This window comes from Micropterus salmoides, unplaced genomic scaffold (assembly GCF_014851395.1).
Source record: "Micropterus salmoides isolate LMB-PRFRI ecotype aquatic unplaced genomic scaffold, ASM1485139v1 Ms_hic_scaffold_15, whole genome shotgun sequence".
In the NCBI taxonomy this organism is placed as follows: domain Eukaryota; kingdom Metazoa; phylum Chordata; class Actinopteri; order Centrarchiformes; family Centrarchidae; genus Micropterus; species Micropterus salmoides.
In genome coordinates, this window is record NW_024040596.1 from 29,265,799 (window position 1) to 29,284,893 (window position 19,095).

The 19,095-nt window shown below is 40.1% G+C and overlaps 1 protein-coding gene across 1 annotated transcript; it reads left to right on the forward strand.

Moving 5' to 3' along the window:
• Nucleotides 1-3,462: 3,462 nt before the first annotated feature.
• esd (esterase D/formylglutathione hydrolase) lies at nucleotides 3,463-15,670 on the forward strand. The gene is made up of 9 exons (XM_038719537.1): nucleotides 3,463-3,600; nucleotides 4,608-4,682; nucleotides 4,784-4,872; nucleotides 9,512-9,610; nucleotides 9,716-9,840; nucleotides 11,377-11,496; nucleotides 12,457-12,555; nucleotides 13,682-13,849; nucleotides 15,344-15,670. The coding sequence occupies exons 2-9, from the start codon at nucleotides 4,615-4,617 to the stop codon at nucleotides 15,422-15,424; spliced, it is 849 nt and encodes a 282-aa protein (XP_038575465.1). The 5' UTR covers nucleotides 3,463-3,600; nucleotides 4,608-4,614; the 3' UTR covers nucleotides 15,425-15,670.
• Nucleotides 15,671-19,095: the final 3,425 nt, after the last annotated feature.

A 19,095-nucleotide genomic window follows, 5' to 3' on the forward strand; every position in this document is an offset into this window, starting at 1 on the left:
AAATAAAACTTCAAAATAAAATAAAACAATCAATCCTGACTTTTTGTTTCACAAAGAAAACAAACACAGGTCTCCTGGGTGAAAGTCCAGTTTCTTGCACACCCCAACCACCTCCTTACTCTGATTTTCTTTTATTTACGTATATCCTACACCTGCATTCAGCATTCTTAAATTACACTAAAGGGCTTCCCAGGGCCACAAACTGACGCCAAGGGGTCTTGACCATGTGTCCATACGTGATGACTTGGGTGTGAGAACAGGCTGATTTAGCATATGTATGATTTATTACTTCAGGTAGGGCAATTCTCATTTGTCAACTGTTCAGTCCCACAGTCTGGGAGGTTGGTCCTGGTGAACCTTGTTCATGGGCACTTCAGCAGGGTAGATTTTGCCCAGTACGGGAACGGACACACCTGTCCAGGTAAAGCACAGTGGCTTTAAACACTGATGGCCTGCCGCCTGTTGGACTGTGTGAGATATATATAAATATAAATGATGAGCAGTAATGTGTGACAAATTCAGTTTTAAATGGAATCTTCCCAACACATGGGCGCATGGCTGTAGGCGTAACCATAATCACCATGTGAGCAGGGAGTGAATTTAATCTGTTGGGTTTTTTTGGTGATTTGAAACGGTCTAATTTAGGAAGCAGCTGCAGAGACAGTCAGGACACAAGCACTGGTGTACTGTGTGTGTGTAGTAATAAATCAATAATTTACAATCCAGATCCTGCTCTGTGGACACAGTGGAGGAAACGAATGATATGGAGCGACGAGAGGCGACGGAGGCTGATGGAGGGAGAAGGCAGGTGGTGTAAAAACAGGCCGACAGAGATTCAAGTAAATGGAATAACACACCTACAGACACGAGCAGATAAACAAAGACAGACTTTGTTTGAGAGAAATGACTCAGACGGTAAAAACACTAGAGCACAGTAATTTAATTTTTCTTTACTCCTCACAAAGTGGGCTTTCTCTTTTGAAAAGTGGTTACCAATGGTTACAGGTGGCCGTGTTCGAGGACAGGTTGATCAGAGATGGTCGATATGAAGCAAAGCTTTCTGAACAAGCCTTTCAGCACTTTGGTGGGGGAGGCTTTTCGTGAGTCCCAAGTCTCACAGTGTTGCTAACTTAGTGACTTTGCTGCTATATTTAGTGAGTATTCGCACTCCTCTAGGACTCTTTTTCAAAAGAAGCAACTAGCGACACATCTAGCAACTCTTTCTGGTGTTACTGTAGACTTTTGGATATTTAGGGTTTTTTACTCACTGTTTGTCCCACCCACGAAGTTATTCCTCTCTCCTACAGCCTCCATCACAATTACATGCACTTGGCCATTATGTAAATCTGGTGATGACATCATTCAGCGACTTTTAGGACAGCCAATAGCTACTTTCCTTACTGAGGAGTTGGCAACACTAGTTTATTGCTTTAATGTTGTAACTGATAAATATGGAGCTCATTTTAAGTACTTTACGTGCTGCTGGGTAGCTTAACTTATAATAATCAACATCTTACATAAACAACAAAATTTCAATTTGGTGTGAGTGTAAAACAACAAGTACGAGCAAGTGCCAGTTCAGACTGAGACCACACACCACATCCTTACATGGACTTAGTCGCTCTTTATCCTACTTAAGTGGTTCTTAAACTTTTTCATGTCAAGGACCCCTAAACTGACACAAATTAGACCACGGACCCCCTTGTGCCCGCCCAGCTTCTGATCGTGAAATGTCTTTGTGTTTTGCACTGTTCCTTGTATTGTTTCAAATGTTATGTTTCATTTATCTTTTTGTCCCTGTTATCTTTTCATACTCTTTATTCCCCGATGTATCCCTCCCTTCAAGAGGATGTTCCCCTCTTGCCAGGCCGTGGTTGTAACTTTCCACGTTTAAATAAAGTTTAAATAAAAAAAATTTAAAAAATGTTTATTTATTACAGAAAGTGTGTGAAACCCACGACCAAAATAGTCACACATTCTCTCCTTGTGTTCCTAATGGATGGGATTATCCATCCATCCATCCATAGTCAACTGCTTAGGGAGCCAATCCCAGTTTACATTGGGCGAAAGGCGGGGTACACCCACAGGTCGCCAGTCCATTGCAGGAGGATGGGATTATAGTAAAGATAAATGATTGCACGTTTTGCTGGGGACCCACAGGAGCCTCCACAAGGACCCCACCTTGAAAGAGTTATTTTGCCACTAGAGGTTGCAGCCTAACAAAAAAACATAAATATATAAGTTGCTTCAAAATTGACCTATACGGCTGTTTCTCTGGTGAAGGCAGGCTAATAATAATATATCATAATTTAGTTATTGACTGTTTCAGTAATCTGAATCTGAAAACTAATAGTAAGTTAAGTTGTTAAACAAATGTAGTAATGTAGTTCCCTCTGAAATGTAGTGGAGTGGAAATTACCAGTACCTCTGTTGTATATTTCTCACTTTCTGTGTATTGCTCACTCTGCATGTTGTCCTGCGTTTAGCTGCTCCATGTTTCTGCTGGAGGGACGACACATTTACAGTGATGTGGATCAATGAGATTTCTTCCGGTAAAAAGTGAAAAATAAAAACCTGGGAGATCACATGGTGTGCCACAACAGACCGGGCAGCTCACACAGGTATCGAGTGATTCACAGGTATAATCAGAGCTTTAGATACCTGAAAATGTTGAAGATGTTTTATGTTGAATCGTTAGTTGCGTGTTTTAAATAAGCTTTAACTATAAGTGTGTGCTTCAAGCCTCCAATTATACATATACTTTTGTAATTGCCAGACCTTTTCACTTTCACTTTATTTTGTATAACTGCATACTTTCTGCAATTTAAACATTTGTACTTGTTACAAGTAGGCCTACTTACCAAACCCACAATAAATAAATAAAATTAAAAAAGTTGGATGCAGATGCTTGGTGCAGCACGGCTTACTGAACAGTTTGGTGAGGATGAAATGATGTGAAACAATGTTATGGCCTTTACAGTCGCCATATCTCAACCCAGTTTCACCGATTTTGGACAATGTTCTCTATCAGCATCTCCATAAGCCAAATTATATGAAATAAATTCTCCTCTTCTGGTCTATGTAATGATGTCTGCTGCATGTCCTTTTTTTCTGTCTGCTTATGTTTGTGTTTTTTCTATCTGCTGTCCTCAGCTGTCTCTCTGGATCTCAATGAGACGACTTGATTAAATAAACGTGGTGTACATATAAATGAAGAAATATCTGGTGGACTGCTGTTCATCTGCTTCAGTAGAGCTCCACAGACTTGGTGAGGAGCCCTGAAGTTGTTCTGGAGGCTCGCGGTGGCCTGACTCATACTGAGACACTCCATGCTGCTTTCTCTTTTATTTGGTTAATTTGTCACCCATTTATAATTTAGTTATTTATTCATAGTAAACAGGTTTCTTGGTGAACACCACCGCCATCTTGCGTTCCAACGTACGTGTTACATCGCGGACGTGTGGAGAGGGGCGGCTCCCCTGACGTCACCACGTTCACCCTGACGCTGTCGGACTGTGGACTCTCTGGACTGCAGCGGCGGCGGGGAAGTTAGCGAACCAGTTGAGCACGATTTTCAACAAAGCACCGTAATTGAATAAGGTATGCACCGAGGAATATGCGTTTAGTTTGTTTATTTGCTTTGTCAGAAGGTATGAAGTGTTTTAACTTCAAACAGACGTTCGTAACTAGCAGCTAACGATGCTAACAGGAGCTAACTTTACTTGCTAATCTCTGCACGCCCCCCCTTAAAGGACGCCGTAACGTTACACCAGATTCTATTCAAAATATATCTATTTTAAAATCCCGCTGCTTATAAACAAGCTAAGAACACAGGTGGTTGAGCATATAGTTATATATGTTTGAATATAGAAATGTTTTGGGTAGTTCGGCATGACGCATTTTGGAAAAAATATGAAGTATAGAACTTAATACTAGTGTTTTTAAATGTGGTTGCCTGTAACGTTGCCGTTATAGTGGCGTTTTGTTCACATTTCAGCAGTGACAGCAGCTTAATTTAAATGAATTAATATAGTGTTTGTATCCAGTCTTGTAATAGAATAAAAACTGCAGAGTTTATTTAAGTATATTTCCTTTTAGCGGCTACCATAGCTGCTGACCTGCAGAACTCCACATGTTTAACAAACTTAACTTGCACATGCAGCTGTTCCACATGCATGGTGTTACAAAGCTGTGCACTGTTGGTTAAAATCAGCTAGCTATCTCTGTATATGAACAGGTGATGTCATTTCTCAAATCACCGGTTTTATCCAGTGCAACATATTTAAATTCCATGAAGTGTATTTATGTGTTGGTCTCAGTGATTTTCTGCCAAAGGATGAAAATTAGACATGTGTACACATGTGCTTTTAATAAAAGTTTGCTGAGACAACAGGCGTGTATGTTTCTGTTATGTGAGGCTGTATCTCGACGTTATGAAGGCTGAATGTGAAACTAAATGAGTTGTTGAAAGTCTGACAAAGCTGTGCATCTTTTTAGAGTCCTGCAAATAAGATAACGGTAAAACTGTAAACCTCATTAAATCAGTCGGGACAGCAGCAGTAGGATAATATAAGACTAATGATGTTAACACACCTGTCTGTTTACAGATCAGAGATGGCCCTCACACAAGTGTCCTCTAACAAGTGCGCTGGTGGCTTCCAGAAGGTTTTTGAACATGACAGGTGAGATCTCAGCTGAAAAAGTCAAAGTTTACTCCTGCAGCTTGCGACACACACCTGTAAAGCAATGAATTAATGTGTGTGTTTGTGTTTCCTTCATGCAGCACTGAGCTCAAGTGTAAGATGAAGTTTGCCATCTACCTGCCTCCCAAGGCTGAGACGGACAAATGTCCCGTCATGTACTGGCTGTCTGGTGAGTAGGGCTGCAACTAAAGTCTATAGAAAATAATTGATCAGTTAGTGAATATCAGCTTTTATATTTAACTTGAGGTTGTTTTTTGGCAATTTGCAATACAACAATAAGGACAGTAATGTTGCACTTAAATCCAGTCATTTCATGCCCCAAACATGTAAATACAGTAAGAACTGACTAATCTGAGCAGCAGGTCTGCTGTTAACAAGGCATGTGATTTATATAGTGACAGAGTAGCTTACACGCTGGTACTGCAACACACTGAGACACAAGCTGACACAATATTTTTATACAAAGAAAGGTATAACTTCATGTGTTAGATTTGCTGAATTTACAAGAGGGGACACATAATTAAGAATTTGTTGTAGACGGCATTTCACAAAGTTTATAAAGTTTCCTTAAACTCAACAACTCAGAAAACTCTTGAGTTTTTAAAGGGAGACTGGGGCGAATTAGCCGCCACTGCAAATTACTCACGCGCAGGTTTGGAGAACGAGATCTGGGCGGGTATTTATGAAGCTTCTCAAAGTGCCATTTTAGTCTTAAGTGCTGAGAATTCATGAAATTTACTCCTACTTTCAAACTTAAGAATAAAAGAAAGTTATCAAATGTCTTAAAGCTAAGAATCACTCTTACACTCAGACAGACAGCGACGACCGCCCTGCTGCGGTTATGTTCTCCCTCAATAGCTCTACATCTATTTTCTTTATTGAAGTAAGACTTAAGATAAGTTATAGCTTTCATATACTATTATTGACACATTTTCTCCTATTATTTAGAGGATGGGTGTAAAAGGCGATGGAAAAATCTCAGGGACAGATATTAAGGCGAGACAGACCGTGAGAGATAAGAAGAGTGGGGCAGGGGCAGAACACAAGACCACATGGAAGTATTTCTATTTATTTCGCTTTTCACAAGGACAATTAAAAGACAATTTCATAAAAATGTGATGCTGCATGTAATTTGAAAACCAGAGATTATTCCTGTTCAGAGTCAAACTCGGAGGACACAAGAAAAAGCAATTTATTCCACTCTATATATACACAGTAGAGCATCATGTATAATTAATATAAGTCACCTGAGGGGGAAAGCCTCATCTCCCACGAAGACATGAGGTGTGGGCCCCACGTGATTGGCTCCTGGGAGAGGAGCATCTTCTGGGCTTTTCTTCTGGCAGAGCTTCTCCAAAGGTGGAAGCAGCAAGGGTCCCTCCATCACTGTTCCAACCAAAAGCTCCAACATCCACCACCCTAAAAAGAAGTACAACAAGAGTATGTTCCCTTGCAGTTAAAGTGGGAACCTGAATTATGTTGTGCCCGGATCGCCACATGTTTCCCATCTATTGCTCCCACACAGTTGGGGAAGTTCTTCCTCTTTGGAAGAAATTCATCCACCAGGCTGTCCCAAATGGCCTTGGACACATCTGGTACAATGTTTGCCACAGTGGAGATGCCCACTCTGTAGCTAGAAGCGATGGCGGTGCAGGAGTGACCTGCAGGTATCTGAAATGAATAACATCATAATGCTCAGTAAAAATAAAACTGCACACCGTTCAACCACTTCCAATCATGCTAATTTGAAATACAGTTTCCATGTAGCCTAATCAGTCGAATGATATTTTATAAACAGCCTATAAAGAAATCAATGAGCTAATAGTAATTAACACAAGTAAAATTCCATTTGCAGAGTGCAGGCTGAAAAAAACCCTGATGTGTGGGTGGGAGAAAGACATGACTAGCGGGACTCCAGCAAAACAGCCTATAAAATGAAAAGTAGCCTAGATATTTTTATTACATTTTATTTAATGTAAATCACCTACCTCAGACGAAATGCGAGATGCTCCCTAGAAGAAATTGGCTTCCGGTAATTTGTATGGAACCTTGAGATCCTTGGTCCACTCTCCACAGCAAACTCTCAAACTGCTCCATACTGAGCCGAAAGTAGACCTGGAATAGTGATGGGGAAAGTCACTCTTTTGACAGACTGGAGTCATCAAATCTCATTTATTAAAATGAACTAATCTTTTTTTTGTGTCATTTCGTTCCTTTTGACTAGGCTGGTTATTGCGCAGTTCTCAAACACAGAAGGCTGCCTGGCTTGAAAAGTATAATGCACACATTCACCTCTCGATCTTTCTCTATCCTGGTTCTATAAAGCCCCATGGAGCCACAAACAAATTCAAACCATGTAAAAACAAAAGAAATATGTTGTCAATATTCAGTTAAGCCACTACTCCGGCTAAATCCGTCCGTTTTCACAATCTTTCCTGAGTATACTACCAGACCAGCCATATATATATAAGTGCTCATTCATGCCTAACGCCCCTATCTACGAGTAAAATATATTAACATCAGATTTGCGGGGAATATATTGGATATAATATAGGCCTATTGTAATAAGCTTGACACACTAGATGAATAAAACACACTCTTATTAAAATTGAACAAATTTAATAATAATCTGGATAAAGCCTCCAAGTTCTTAAAAGAACTCCAGCACAGAGAGAGGAACAAAGAAATAAACACATTAGCTATGTAAACGCAGCAGTTTGTCAGAGTAAGGCAGAATGGGCCCCATCAGGTCCGGATTCTGCAGACAGAGAGAAACAAACATGAGCACATTGCTCTCAAACACGGCCAGGTTGTCCAAACAACAGCAGGGCTCTGTTGATAAATAAAAAGTAAAAGTTATGTTGTGTTCTCTGGCGGACCCGGACCTGGATCAGCTGTTAGCTGTAAACACACCACAGGGCCGACGCTATGTGGTTGTGTTTAAGGACAAGTGTCCCAGGAGCAGTAGGCGCAATTTTTGGCTTTTTTATCTTTCATTTATTATTGTGTATATCATGATGTATTCTCTTGAAAAGTCTTTATTGTTAGATGTGTGTTGAATATAAACTTCTCTTAGGAATTTCACCATTCAATGTGAATTTATTTGAGAATATTCTTAAATAAGGAAATCTCTTCAGTGATTGGTCCTTGGCTACATCGTCATCCAAAATCCTGTTAGCTGCACAGCAAAGTGTCGTAAATCGGCTGTAAGACTGATAGTCCTACACTTCACTCAAATTAGGACCATGATGCTTGATAACTAACTTTTAAGCATTTTTTTACTCTGAAGTCAGTTCTTAGCAGTGTTCTTATGAGTAATTCTGAGAGGCTTGATAAATACGGGCCCTGATCTCAGTGAGGAAAACAAGAACGCATTAAAAATACCAGGTGGAAACAAAGGTTAAGATCAGACCATTAATGCAGATGGAATTTTAATAGGCAGTTTCACAATAAATGGTGATGTGGGCTGCCGCTTTGGAGGTTTTAGGTGTTGAAGGTGTTGCCCTCACTGATGTTGCTACTTTTCACTATGACATCACAAACTAATTGATAATTACTTTGTTGGAAACCGATTTTATCATCACTTTTTATCGAGTGCGTGGATTATTCATTGCAGCCCTACTGTGCAGCCTGATTGTCTGAGCGTCACAGCCATCTGGTTCAGACTCCATTTTAAAGCCTGGCTTTATTTTGTATTTTCTTTTTGTTAACAAATCCCATGAAAACATGTAGTTTAATGGGATTTTTGTGTTCACTAAGTGCTTCAGACAGAGTTTCATGTTTATAAAGACTCTGTAATTCCCTGGAACAGCTGCTCACCGGAATCTTTTTTAAAACAAAAAGGAACAAATAGTGCAGTATTTGGGGACTATTTTCAGCAACCGATTAAGATCAGGCTGTGAAACACACACAATACTTGTTAGGAGATACATTCACAGCTGGTTTGGATTTGGAGATTTTTGACATTGAGAAAGTCACCAGACTCCTCCTCCTATTATATATATATATATATATATATACACACACACACACACACAGAGATCCTATAGATATATGGGATGTGAGTGTTACATCAACAAACACTTATCACAGTGCACTATTATGTTCCTGTACTGTGTAACTGTACATACAGTAGCAGGATGTGAACCCTCTGGATTTTTGTAAAAATTGGTCATAAAATGGGATCTGATCTTCATCTAAGTCACAAGAGACAAACACAGTTTGTTTAAAGTAATACCACACAAACAGTTATATGTTTTCATGTTTTTATTGAACCCACCGTGTAAACGTTCACAGTGCATGGTGGGAAAAGCATGTGAACCCTTGGATTAGATCCTCCTTTGGCAACAATAACCTCAAGGTATTTCCAAAGGGTTTACATACTTTTTCCTGCAACTGTATATATATTTGATACACACATTTTTAATACCTGACCTGTAAAGCCCTATTTTTATTATGTTACCACTGTCCTGTGCAGGTATATTTATTTCTGCACCTCCTTATCATAAGTGGAGCTGCTGTAACAAGTAAATTTCTTCAATGTGGGATCAATAAAGTCTGTCTTATCTTACATCCCTGCAGTTCGCCTCTCAGACCTTTGTCTCGTCAGCTCGAGCTGAAAAGTTAATTAAATATCTAAACAGGAGCAGTTACCGTGAAACAAGTTTAAAAATCTGATACAGCCGTGCTTAACACAATCATTTATCTTTGACTGTAAAGAGTTAATCATCCTAAATTAAGATATTCTGTCTTTCTTGAGTCCTCGGAGTGTTTTAGCTGCTGGTTGATCACTTTTCATTCCTCTGCAGGCCTGACGTGCACGGAGCAGAACTTCATCACCAAAGCTGGCAGTCAGCTCGCTGCTGCCGAGCACGGCATCATCGTCGTGGCTCCGGACACCAGCCCACGTATGAAAACGCACACTCAGTGACACAACTATTCACGTTTGATTGTCTGATTAATGAAAGAAAGATGGAGTGGACTGATCTCAGCTGTGTCCCGTCCTGGATCAGGTGGCTGTAACATCGAGGGGGAGGATGAGAGCTGGGATTTCGGCACTGGAGCTGGTTTCTATGTCGACGCCACGCAGGACCCCTGGAAGACCAACTACCGCATGTACTCCTACGTCACTGAGGAGGTGGGTTGGATTTACGTTGGTTATCACAGCCACGCACACGACACTCAGATTTACCTTCAAGTGGCTGCGGTCCGTTGGACTCTAAAGCTGATGATACACGGAAAGAATGAAAGTTGTTGCTCAAGATGAAAACCCAAGTTTGAAATCTTGGTGTTTAATAATAATATAATGATAAACTCTATTTATAGAGCATGTACATATAAAAACAAAGTGCAGAGTGTGTCACAGAGACACAGAGAGAAGGATGAAATGAAAAACTACATAGTGATGGAATACATGAGAAATAATAAGAAAATAAAACGTATCACAGAAGACTCTGACGGCTTGATGTCCTCGGAAGGTTGTTCCAGAGCCTCGGGGCCCTGACAGCAAAAGCTCTGTCCCTTCAGATTTCAGCCTGGACCCAGGGAGAGACAGGAGAGCCCTGCCTGAAGATTTCATGATAAACAAAGGCTTATATGGAATTAAACCATCAAAAATATAATCTGCAGCCAGGTCACCGAGAGCATGAAATGTAATCTATAAGATCTTAAAATCAATCAAGCCCACTCCAGACAAGATCCAGAGAAACTCAATTTCAGCACAGGGCTCCAAACTAACTTTTGCAGCTGTAGCACTGGTGCTATTCATTTTCTCAGTTGGTCGCACCCAGTGTTTGGGGTAATGCATTGGTCCGTGCAAGTTTTATGATTCTTACTTTCGTTGTGCACCTTCAAAGTTTTAAGCTATAACTGTGTTGACCCGGTACCAAGGTTAGAGTTGCCTGCACATCGGCCACCTTTCCTACAATATAAATACAGCATTGCAATCCTCCTTGTACTGTAACCACCTGGTCCCTATCCTGGCTGTGGCTAAATCTACATCTGTGCACTGCAGAGGCTCAATGCACAACCTGGAGGAGGAACTAGTATGTGTGGCAACATATAATATTATAACATGAAAGTATAATGTTCATTTAATAATATACTGTTAGTATAATATTAAAATATTAATCATGTAATCTTGTATAGCTTAAATTTTGTGGCTAGTTTTGATTCATTAAATTCTTGTGCAAGAAAAATGCTCCACATGGTGGTGAGTTAGTCTCTTAATTTGATAATGCTAAGTGGTAACAGAACAATCAGTTCAACATTTGAAAGTTTGCTGCAGCACGTCAAACTTTATTTAATGTCCCACCTCATCCGGGCTGTGATTGGTTGATTGCAGAGCTCATCGACATGAACGTTTCAACAACTGATAGAGCTAAATGTCCAACTAGCCAAACACAAACCTTCATTATCTTCTGCCTGCTGCCTTCTGTCTCACCACTTCAGCTGACGACTCAAAAAAACCTCAGACAGCTTAAAGTCATTGAGAACTCTGCTGCCAGAGTTCTAACAAGAACCAAGAGAAGCGAGCACATTTCTCTTGTTCTTAAATCTCTACCCTGTCTTCATGTTAATTCTAAACTGAGTTTTAAGGTGCTGCTAGTTTATAAATCATTCGCTAATCTTGGGACAGAATGAATATAACCCCCCCCCTCTCTCTCTCTCACAGCTCCCCAAGTTGATCAACGCTAACTTCCCCACTGACCCAGACAGGATGTCCATCAGCGGACACTCCATGGGCGGCCATGGAGCGCTCACCTGTGCCCTGAAGAACCCTGGGAAATACAAGGTACTGGGTTTGCTGCCTGAGATAAAAGTAGAAAAATGTGGTCAGATCATTATCCTTCAGAAACGTGTTTGTAAAAGTCTTGATATTGTTCTAGCTCGCGGTTATGATTTTAGTTGTTGCTTACTAATGACATTAGTGGAAACGGGTCTTATTTATTTACTTAAAACTGAAGAATTTAAGTAAAATCAATATAAAAACACTGAAATCACCATGGTTACTGATATCAAACAGTGCAGCTATGAGTAATCACCTGTTGTCTTAGTGGCTTTGATCAGATGTGGTTTTTTTGCTGGTACCTCGGCTGGTTTTGACTCGCCAAAGTTTGTTCTATTCGTGACATTCTGTGCGCTGGCAACCGATTTTCCACTCAGTTTGCAGATTGACATCTTCTGAGCAACATCCATCTTTTCAAAGTCAAACCGGCTCCATGCGAGTGAGACTGATCCCGCGGTTCAGTAGCCTGCGGGGCTGCTGGTGCATCTGGTGTTTTATCTCCTGGAGCTGGAAAACACCAGATACACCAGCAACTCCACTCAACACCTATTGCTCGTTTACCTCTAGCACATATGTACTGGTTGCGCGACGCGTGTTGCAGTAAATGAGCGGACAAGGTGGTTTTGCTTTCTTATTTATTCCAAAGTGAAAGTCCCCCACTGTGACCCATCCACTATTGTTTCCCTGAGCAAGACACTTAACCCCTTGTTGCTCCAGAGGCGTGCGACCTCTGACATGTATAGTAATTGTAAGTCGCTTTGGATAAAAGCGTCAGCTAAATGATTCACTTTGCCTGTTTTTGTTAGACTGTCTCTCACAGTCTAAAGGCGCCGTTAGTTTTTATTTCACCCTCAGCTACCTCCAGAGCCGAGTCTCTCTTTATGTCCCTTCAGTAGAAGCAGAGTCTGCTGTCAGCGTCCTCTGGCTTCCTGATGATGATGACGTGTCCTTGTCTGTCTCCTGCAGGCGGTGTCGGCATTCGCTCCCATCTGTAACCCCATGCAGTGTCCCTGGGGACAGAAAGCCTTTTCAGGATACCTGGGCTCTGACAGGTCCACGTGGGAGGTAAGTCCACTGCAGACCGCGGTCCTGATGGTAGCGGTGATAGAGACACACTGAGCGTCTCACAGAGAGACGTGTTGTCATTGGATCGTAACAGCTGAGTGACGGAGAATAAAATTTGGAATTGGGATTATTTTAAAGGATGTTAAAACAGAACTTTCCTCAGAACCAGAACAAATACTCAGAATAGTAAAAGCACAGAAAATACTCTGTTACAGGTAAAAAAAAAAAAAAGTATACCCTGTTACTCAAGTGAAACTTCAAAGTATGGGCATCAAACTACTCTGACAGAAAGTTAAAGTACGCAGAGAATCATTTCAGAATCGTGTTTATTAAATTATTGGATTACAGTTAGTGATGCAAATGGGTGTTGCAGCGGGTAAAGGTGGAGCTGCTGGGTAGTTTGTAGATTTCACCAAGAGATCAATAAAGTCTTTTTCCATAATTATTAATACATCAGAATTTATTTGCTGATTATATTTTGTAGTAAGAAACTGAATCTGCAACGTTAACTAATGTTGTAAGATGCATGTAATGAAGTAAAAAGTATTCTGAGATGTCAAGTAGAAAAGTTGCAGAAAATGGAATGTACAAGTACCTCAAAATTATACTTTAGTACATGTAGTTACTTTCACGGCTGCTCGAAACACAAACGTGTGACTGATTCCTTATTTATATATCCAGTCTTGTTGTAAAACAGTGTGAACCAGAAATATGTAGAAACACAGCAGCGGCAGCATTCATCACATCTATTGTTTTATGCAGAAGACAAGCTTTGTGTGAGCAGGTGGTGAATTTAGTTTTCATTGGGACGATTTCTTTAGGATAAAGTTTTTCTAAAGATGTTGCTGTTAAGATTTTAGAGGGTATCTTTCAATGCTGTGAGCATCACAAACTAACTCCGCAGGATGTACAGAGAGTGAGAGATGGGTTGAACCGACGTTTAGCTGAAAGTCACCGTGAAGCTGCAGATTCTCCACCAGAGACGTCATTTTTATTGTAAACTAACAGTTATAGCCTCTAAATATAAAGAGTAATAAAGTGGGAAACATTGTTGTGGTGTTGAATGTAGATGTGAGTTTGCAGTTTGGAAATGAACCACCAGCTAACTCAGCCCTTCCTCTTTCAGGCGTACGACGCCACCGTGTTGGCGGCGGCGTACTCCAGCCCTCAGCTCGACATCCTGATCGATCAGGGCCGTGACGACCAGTTCCTGTCAGCCAGCCAGCTGCTTCCCGACAACCTGATCGCCGTCTGCTCCGAGAAGAAAATCCCCGTCGTCTTCAGACTGCAGCCGGTCAGTTCCTGTAGTCTGTCAAAGTAAAAGCACTGATTCTTCACAGTAAAATGTCAGGAAGACTCTTTTAATAACTGTTGCATATTAATTGCTGCGCTGGTTTATTTTTTAAACTAAAACAGGATTAATTCTCATGTTACTTTAGATATGACAACTGAGCAAACGTCTGTGATGTAAAACAATCTTAAACATTTGATTGTTGCTGCAGAGCATCTAAACATTATGTCAATGTGTGAAAGTTGAACCCAGTGCCTTTTAAACTTCAGTTCAACCCAACTTTATTTATCTGTGAGCAGTGTGTGTACGTAGCTGCTCAACACACAGATGAAAGAGGAAAAAAAAACACTGCTAATCATCACTGCTAACAAACATTCACAGGCTATTAACTTAAACTGTGTGTTGTTGGGAAAGAAAGAAAGGAGGTTGCACAAAAGCAGAATGAGTAAAGTTTTTATTGTCAGGCAGTGATTTAGTGACTGAGTAGAAGAGTTCTGTCTGTAATAATAAATTATACAACCAAACCACATTGTTATACAGTTAAAAACCAACTGTTTAAAACATCTGCTTTTATTCCGTCAGTGTTCAAGATGTCTTTAAACGCACGCTGCCACACTAAGTGCCTCATTTCCTGTGTTAAATTTAACAGATAAAATAACTTTAGTCATCACTGTTAAACGGTATCAGTGTCTTGAACCAGACAGTTTAGTGTAGAGCCCAACATGATTTGGAAGACAGATTTTGATATCAGAATTTTAAATCTGATTCTTATTTTTAACTTTTCAGAAACACAAAACTTAAACAAAGATTATGTGTTTGTTATGTGCAGTTACTCCCTGAGATAACATGACAAAAATATATACTTTTACGTACTAATTTTATTGTTATAAGTAGTACTTTGAACAAAAGTACAGCTGATTGCTGTTTCCTGGTAGAATGTGTTAACAGTGGAGCTGCAGAGCGCCCTCTGGTGGACAAACTATGCAACAACAGTCATATATGACTTTTATAAACGCAGACACAGATTTATCTGCACTTAGCTCATATCAGCCGATAATATCGGCACAGACACTTATTTATTATTTATTAAAGTATATATATTTTGAAGTGCATCATAAAATATTTATATGCAATACAGTACATGTCTGTCATAAGCAGTTTTAGGTGGCTATAATTATTCCTTCCTCTCAATACTTGGTGTGAGAGATCTCACATTGCTAATTAAAGTGTAAAAATGATGTGGGACAAGTTCAGTTTAAATTCATATGAAGATTCAGAAGTTTGACGGATCAAGTCTTCCAATGTTTTAGTACAAACTTCCCATCAGTGAAATGTCACAGACAAGCTGGGAAAGGTTCAATTAACAAAAAATTAGTTGATTTGGTTGTTTCTGAGAATGTGTAAACTGCAACATGTTTTACGACATGTCCAGGCTTTGACACAGATCTGCGTAGTCCGAGTTGCTTTGTGACGTTAACGTTGCGTTTGCTCCTGCAGGGCTACGACCACAGCTACTACTTCATCTACTCCTTCATGAACGACCACATCAAGCACCACGCCAAGTACCTCAATGCCTGAACCGCCAACTGAGAACGAGGCTGTTCAGGTCGGCTGAAGGCTAAATAGGAAAAAAACTCTTTCACATGCGTTTTGAGGAAACTGAGCCACAGTTTTCAGACGATGTTTCTCAAATATCAGAGGAAATGTATTCTCTCCTGCGACTTGACAGTGATCATGTGGTTTTGCTGAGCCGGCCTTTTGTTGTTGCAGCAGTCAGAGAACAGTCTCAGCTGTGATTTTCAGAATAAAATCCTCCGTTATTCAGTTTGTTGTTCTGTTCTTATTGAAGTTCGTTGACCTGCAGAGTGAAAACATCAGTAATGGCGCTCGGACCAGGTGCTGAGAAACGTACCTGGAGCTAAACGTCTTCAATGTATTCTTCATCATGTTGCAGGGAAACGCTCAAACTTTGAAGGTGCAATCCTTATTTAATCTCTGATGGAAAGAATTGATTAACAAAAGGTGCATTTTGTTTTGAGAATCAAGGTCTTTACTGATAAAGTGGTGAGAAATGAACAGTGCAGTATTTACAGTATTCACAGCAGTTAAGGCGACATTAAAGGGGCTTTTCATGCATGTAAATTTTAAAGTTGCTGTACAAACAAATTACAGAAAGAATTACAAAAGGTTTTGTTACATCGAAGTTTTCAACAAACCTGAAAGGAAGTCACATAAAAAATAAATTTCCTCCCTGTCAGAAAAGTACAAAAATGTGAGTACAGGCCGTTTATATATATGTACACACACAAAAAGACATTAAAAAACAACATCGCTGCAACGTTCAACAGGAAATTCTTACACAATTTACACCAGCGTCACATTTTAAAACTCTCCGTTCAGATTTTCTCAGTTGCCAAAACAAAGCTAGAAATATAGAAGTAAAGTGCAGATTCTGTCGGGGGGGGGAGCAGCCGCTTCGGTTTTATTGCTTTTCCCAAAACGTGACGATGAGATGCGTCTGATTTCATGAAGGATCGTTGATACAGCAACAAGCAGACTCCCTTTATTTATCCAGCAGCTAAATTACAAACATCCATATTTTCTGTCAAGGAAGCTTAAAATCAAGTGCAACTGGACTTTGTTGAAATTACTCTGTGGAACGTTGTCGGGATTTGTCACAAGGCCAAATATAAGTGTTTGTTTAGTTTCCTGGGAAGAGATGAAAGGACGGAAAGTTGGGGATAAGTGGTGTTACAAACCTTCCCCAGTTAAGAGATGGTCTTTCTGCCCATATATAAATGATCCGCTTAAGTAGAGAGACCACCTCTTAACAGGGAGAAGGTTTGTGACACCACTTACCTTGTCCTCTCATCCCTTACCAGGAAATCAGGGCCAAATAATTATGAGAAATGATCTAATTGCCAAACTAATATAACTTGTGATATTAGAGGGAATTATTATTTCATTCCGAACCAAGCGGTGTCCATCCCCTTGATAACGACCCCGCAGAGGTTTAAATGACTGGGACTTCCTGCCAGTAAGTCAGAACTGAAGAACCTTCAACTAAGTCCTGTTGACCTTGATTTCAGCCCCCCGTTGGATAACTATGACCTGGACTGAGAACCTTCACGGTTCCACCATATTTTCTGTTCCAGACTTTGACGTCTCTGCAACGTGACGGCCGGTTGTTTTATGATTTGTTTTCAGCAGGCCTTCAAGATCCAAATGATTTTAAAACAGGGATGTAGGAAATGTTAAGCAATTGTTGCTCTACTATTTTACAGATTTTAGCCAAGAGGAGAAATAATACTGTTAATATATATAAATGGTTATGAGGAAAAGGTGTTACAGTTTGCTGAGTGTTTTATGGTAAAATATACAGTACATGAAGAAATGCATAACTAATCACTGCTTTTCAAATATTAATTCAACAACAGGAAGACTAGTGATAAATAATATTATATAATGTACACAGGCTATAGTACATTTAAATAAATCATTTACTTATAGTTTTATCACGAGAGAGAAAATGTTTGTTTTGGCAACTGTCAAATCGATCCAGTGGAAGCATTTCTCGCTTTTTACTGCTGAATCTTTAAGTAGCTCAAGCTTTGGATACCAAGCTGCATCACATGTACACACACACACACACACAAAAAAAAAACCTCATTCATGCAAGCAAGCTGGTTCAAGAGTGTTCGACACCGCGCTTCCTTAGGAGAAGCTGGACACGACCACAAACCTGGCAGGATTTGGGTTTTAAAGGGGCAGTACGTACACAAAGCCTAAACCAATCACTCGTGTTTAAGAACAGACTCAGTGCTCTTCAGCCATTCAAAAGGTCTTTCACAAATTCTTTAAAGCAGTGAAAAAGACTCTTGTTATCAATAAATTAAAATAATGAAAAGATAATGCAGAAAATCTTCACATTTGAGAAGCTGGAACCATGAAATCGTGATTAATTGACTTATTGTTTCATCTGTTCTTGAACATTTTCACGTTTATTTTTGCAAACAAAGTGGGCATTGTTCTAACAGTGTGAGTTCTAGGCCATATCGTCCCTGCTGGTTTCCCATCATACTGCCAAGCTGAGCGTGGTGAACCGGCAGAAACAAGTCTTTGTTTTTACTGTAAAATCAGATTAATCTGCATTCAGAAGAGACACTAAAGTACTTAAAAATCCAATTATGTATAAATAATACCAATATTAAAAATAGGAATCCGGCTGCTGATGAAGGTCACAGCGTTTTCCTGCAGCGTATCATTGCGTGTTACAGAACCTGCTCCTGTTATTTACGTTTTCTACAAACACTAACTTTTATTATGAAGGAGGGGAAATATATTCTTAGTAGGTAACGATTTTGAATGAAACATGTAATTGCTTTTTGATTATTTAGTAATCATTGTCATTGATTATTTTTACTGCTATTGTAATTTTATTATGATTTGCAGAGGGAATTATTATGTTTATTGAAAAACCTGTCTCCACCTCCAGCTGCTCATCAGATGAGGCTTGACCTTCATCCACAGTGAAAGATCTGACTTCTTATAAATCAAGCTTTTGTTTCTCAAAGTGACTCAAACTAAAAGTCAGTCTGAAGGTTCAGCATCTGGTTTCACAGCTCAAAGCTGTGATTGGTTGTAGGTCGATAAAGGTCAACAATTACTTACTGCCCCTTTAAAGGTTGTGCCAGATCTACATGTCTCTCTCTCACACACACACACAGCTGATGTAGCAGGCTGTGGACCGAAGCATCAACAGTGTAGTAAACCCACCCGGACTGAATCTCTGATCAACAGCGGCTCCGACTGAAACACAGAGATTGGCTAACAAACGTGTTTAACGCCGTTAGACCCTGGATAGACTTGCTTTTTAACAGTGGTTAGGCGTAGACAGACGTCGGCAACGCAAACGCATTGTTCACTACTTGCCTGTGTACTTTGCGTGTCCCTGAAGTATTTAACCTGAATCCACTAGGGAGCAGACCAGGACTGGATCATCCCTCGCCAACCGGATTATCTTCCTTGACAACCTCCGAATTTGCACATCGTAAACAAACCAATAATAGCGACACTCGAGCAGGTTGTGATTTTAATGAGACATCATAACGACCTTGGTAATTGCGGACTAGCTCCAGGAGTTTAAGTGTGATTTATACTTCTGCGTCGAGTCGACGGCGTAGCCTCTGTGTAGCCCTGTACCCTACGCCGACACCTAGCCTGATGTGCACCTCCTCGAGCCGACAGGA

What these genes read in the sequence shown, in the direction of transcription:
- esd (XM_038719537.1), top strand. Translation starts at nt 4,615, where the DNA reads ATGGCCCTCACACAAGTGTCCTCTAACAAGTGCGCTGGTGGCTTCCAG. An exon ending in AAGGTTTTTGAACATGACAG is followed by an intron (nt 4,683 to 4,783) that starts GTGAGATCTCAG and finishes TCCTTCATGCAG; the next exon opens with CACTGAGCTCAAGTGTAAGA. An exon ending in CGTCATGTACTGGCTGTCTG is followed by an intron (nt 4,873 to 9,511) that starts GTGAGTAGGGCT and finishes ATTCCTCTGCAG; the next exon opens with GCCTGACGTGCACGGAGCAG.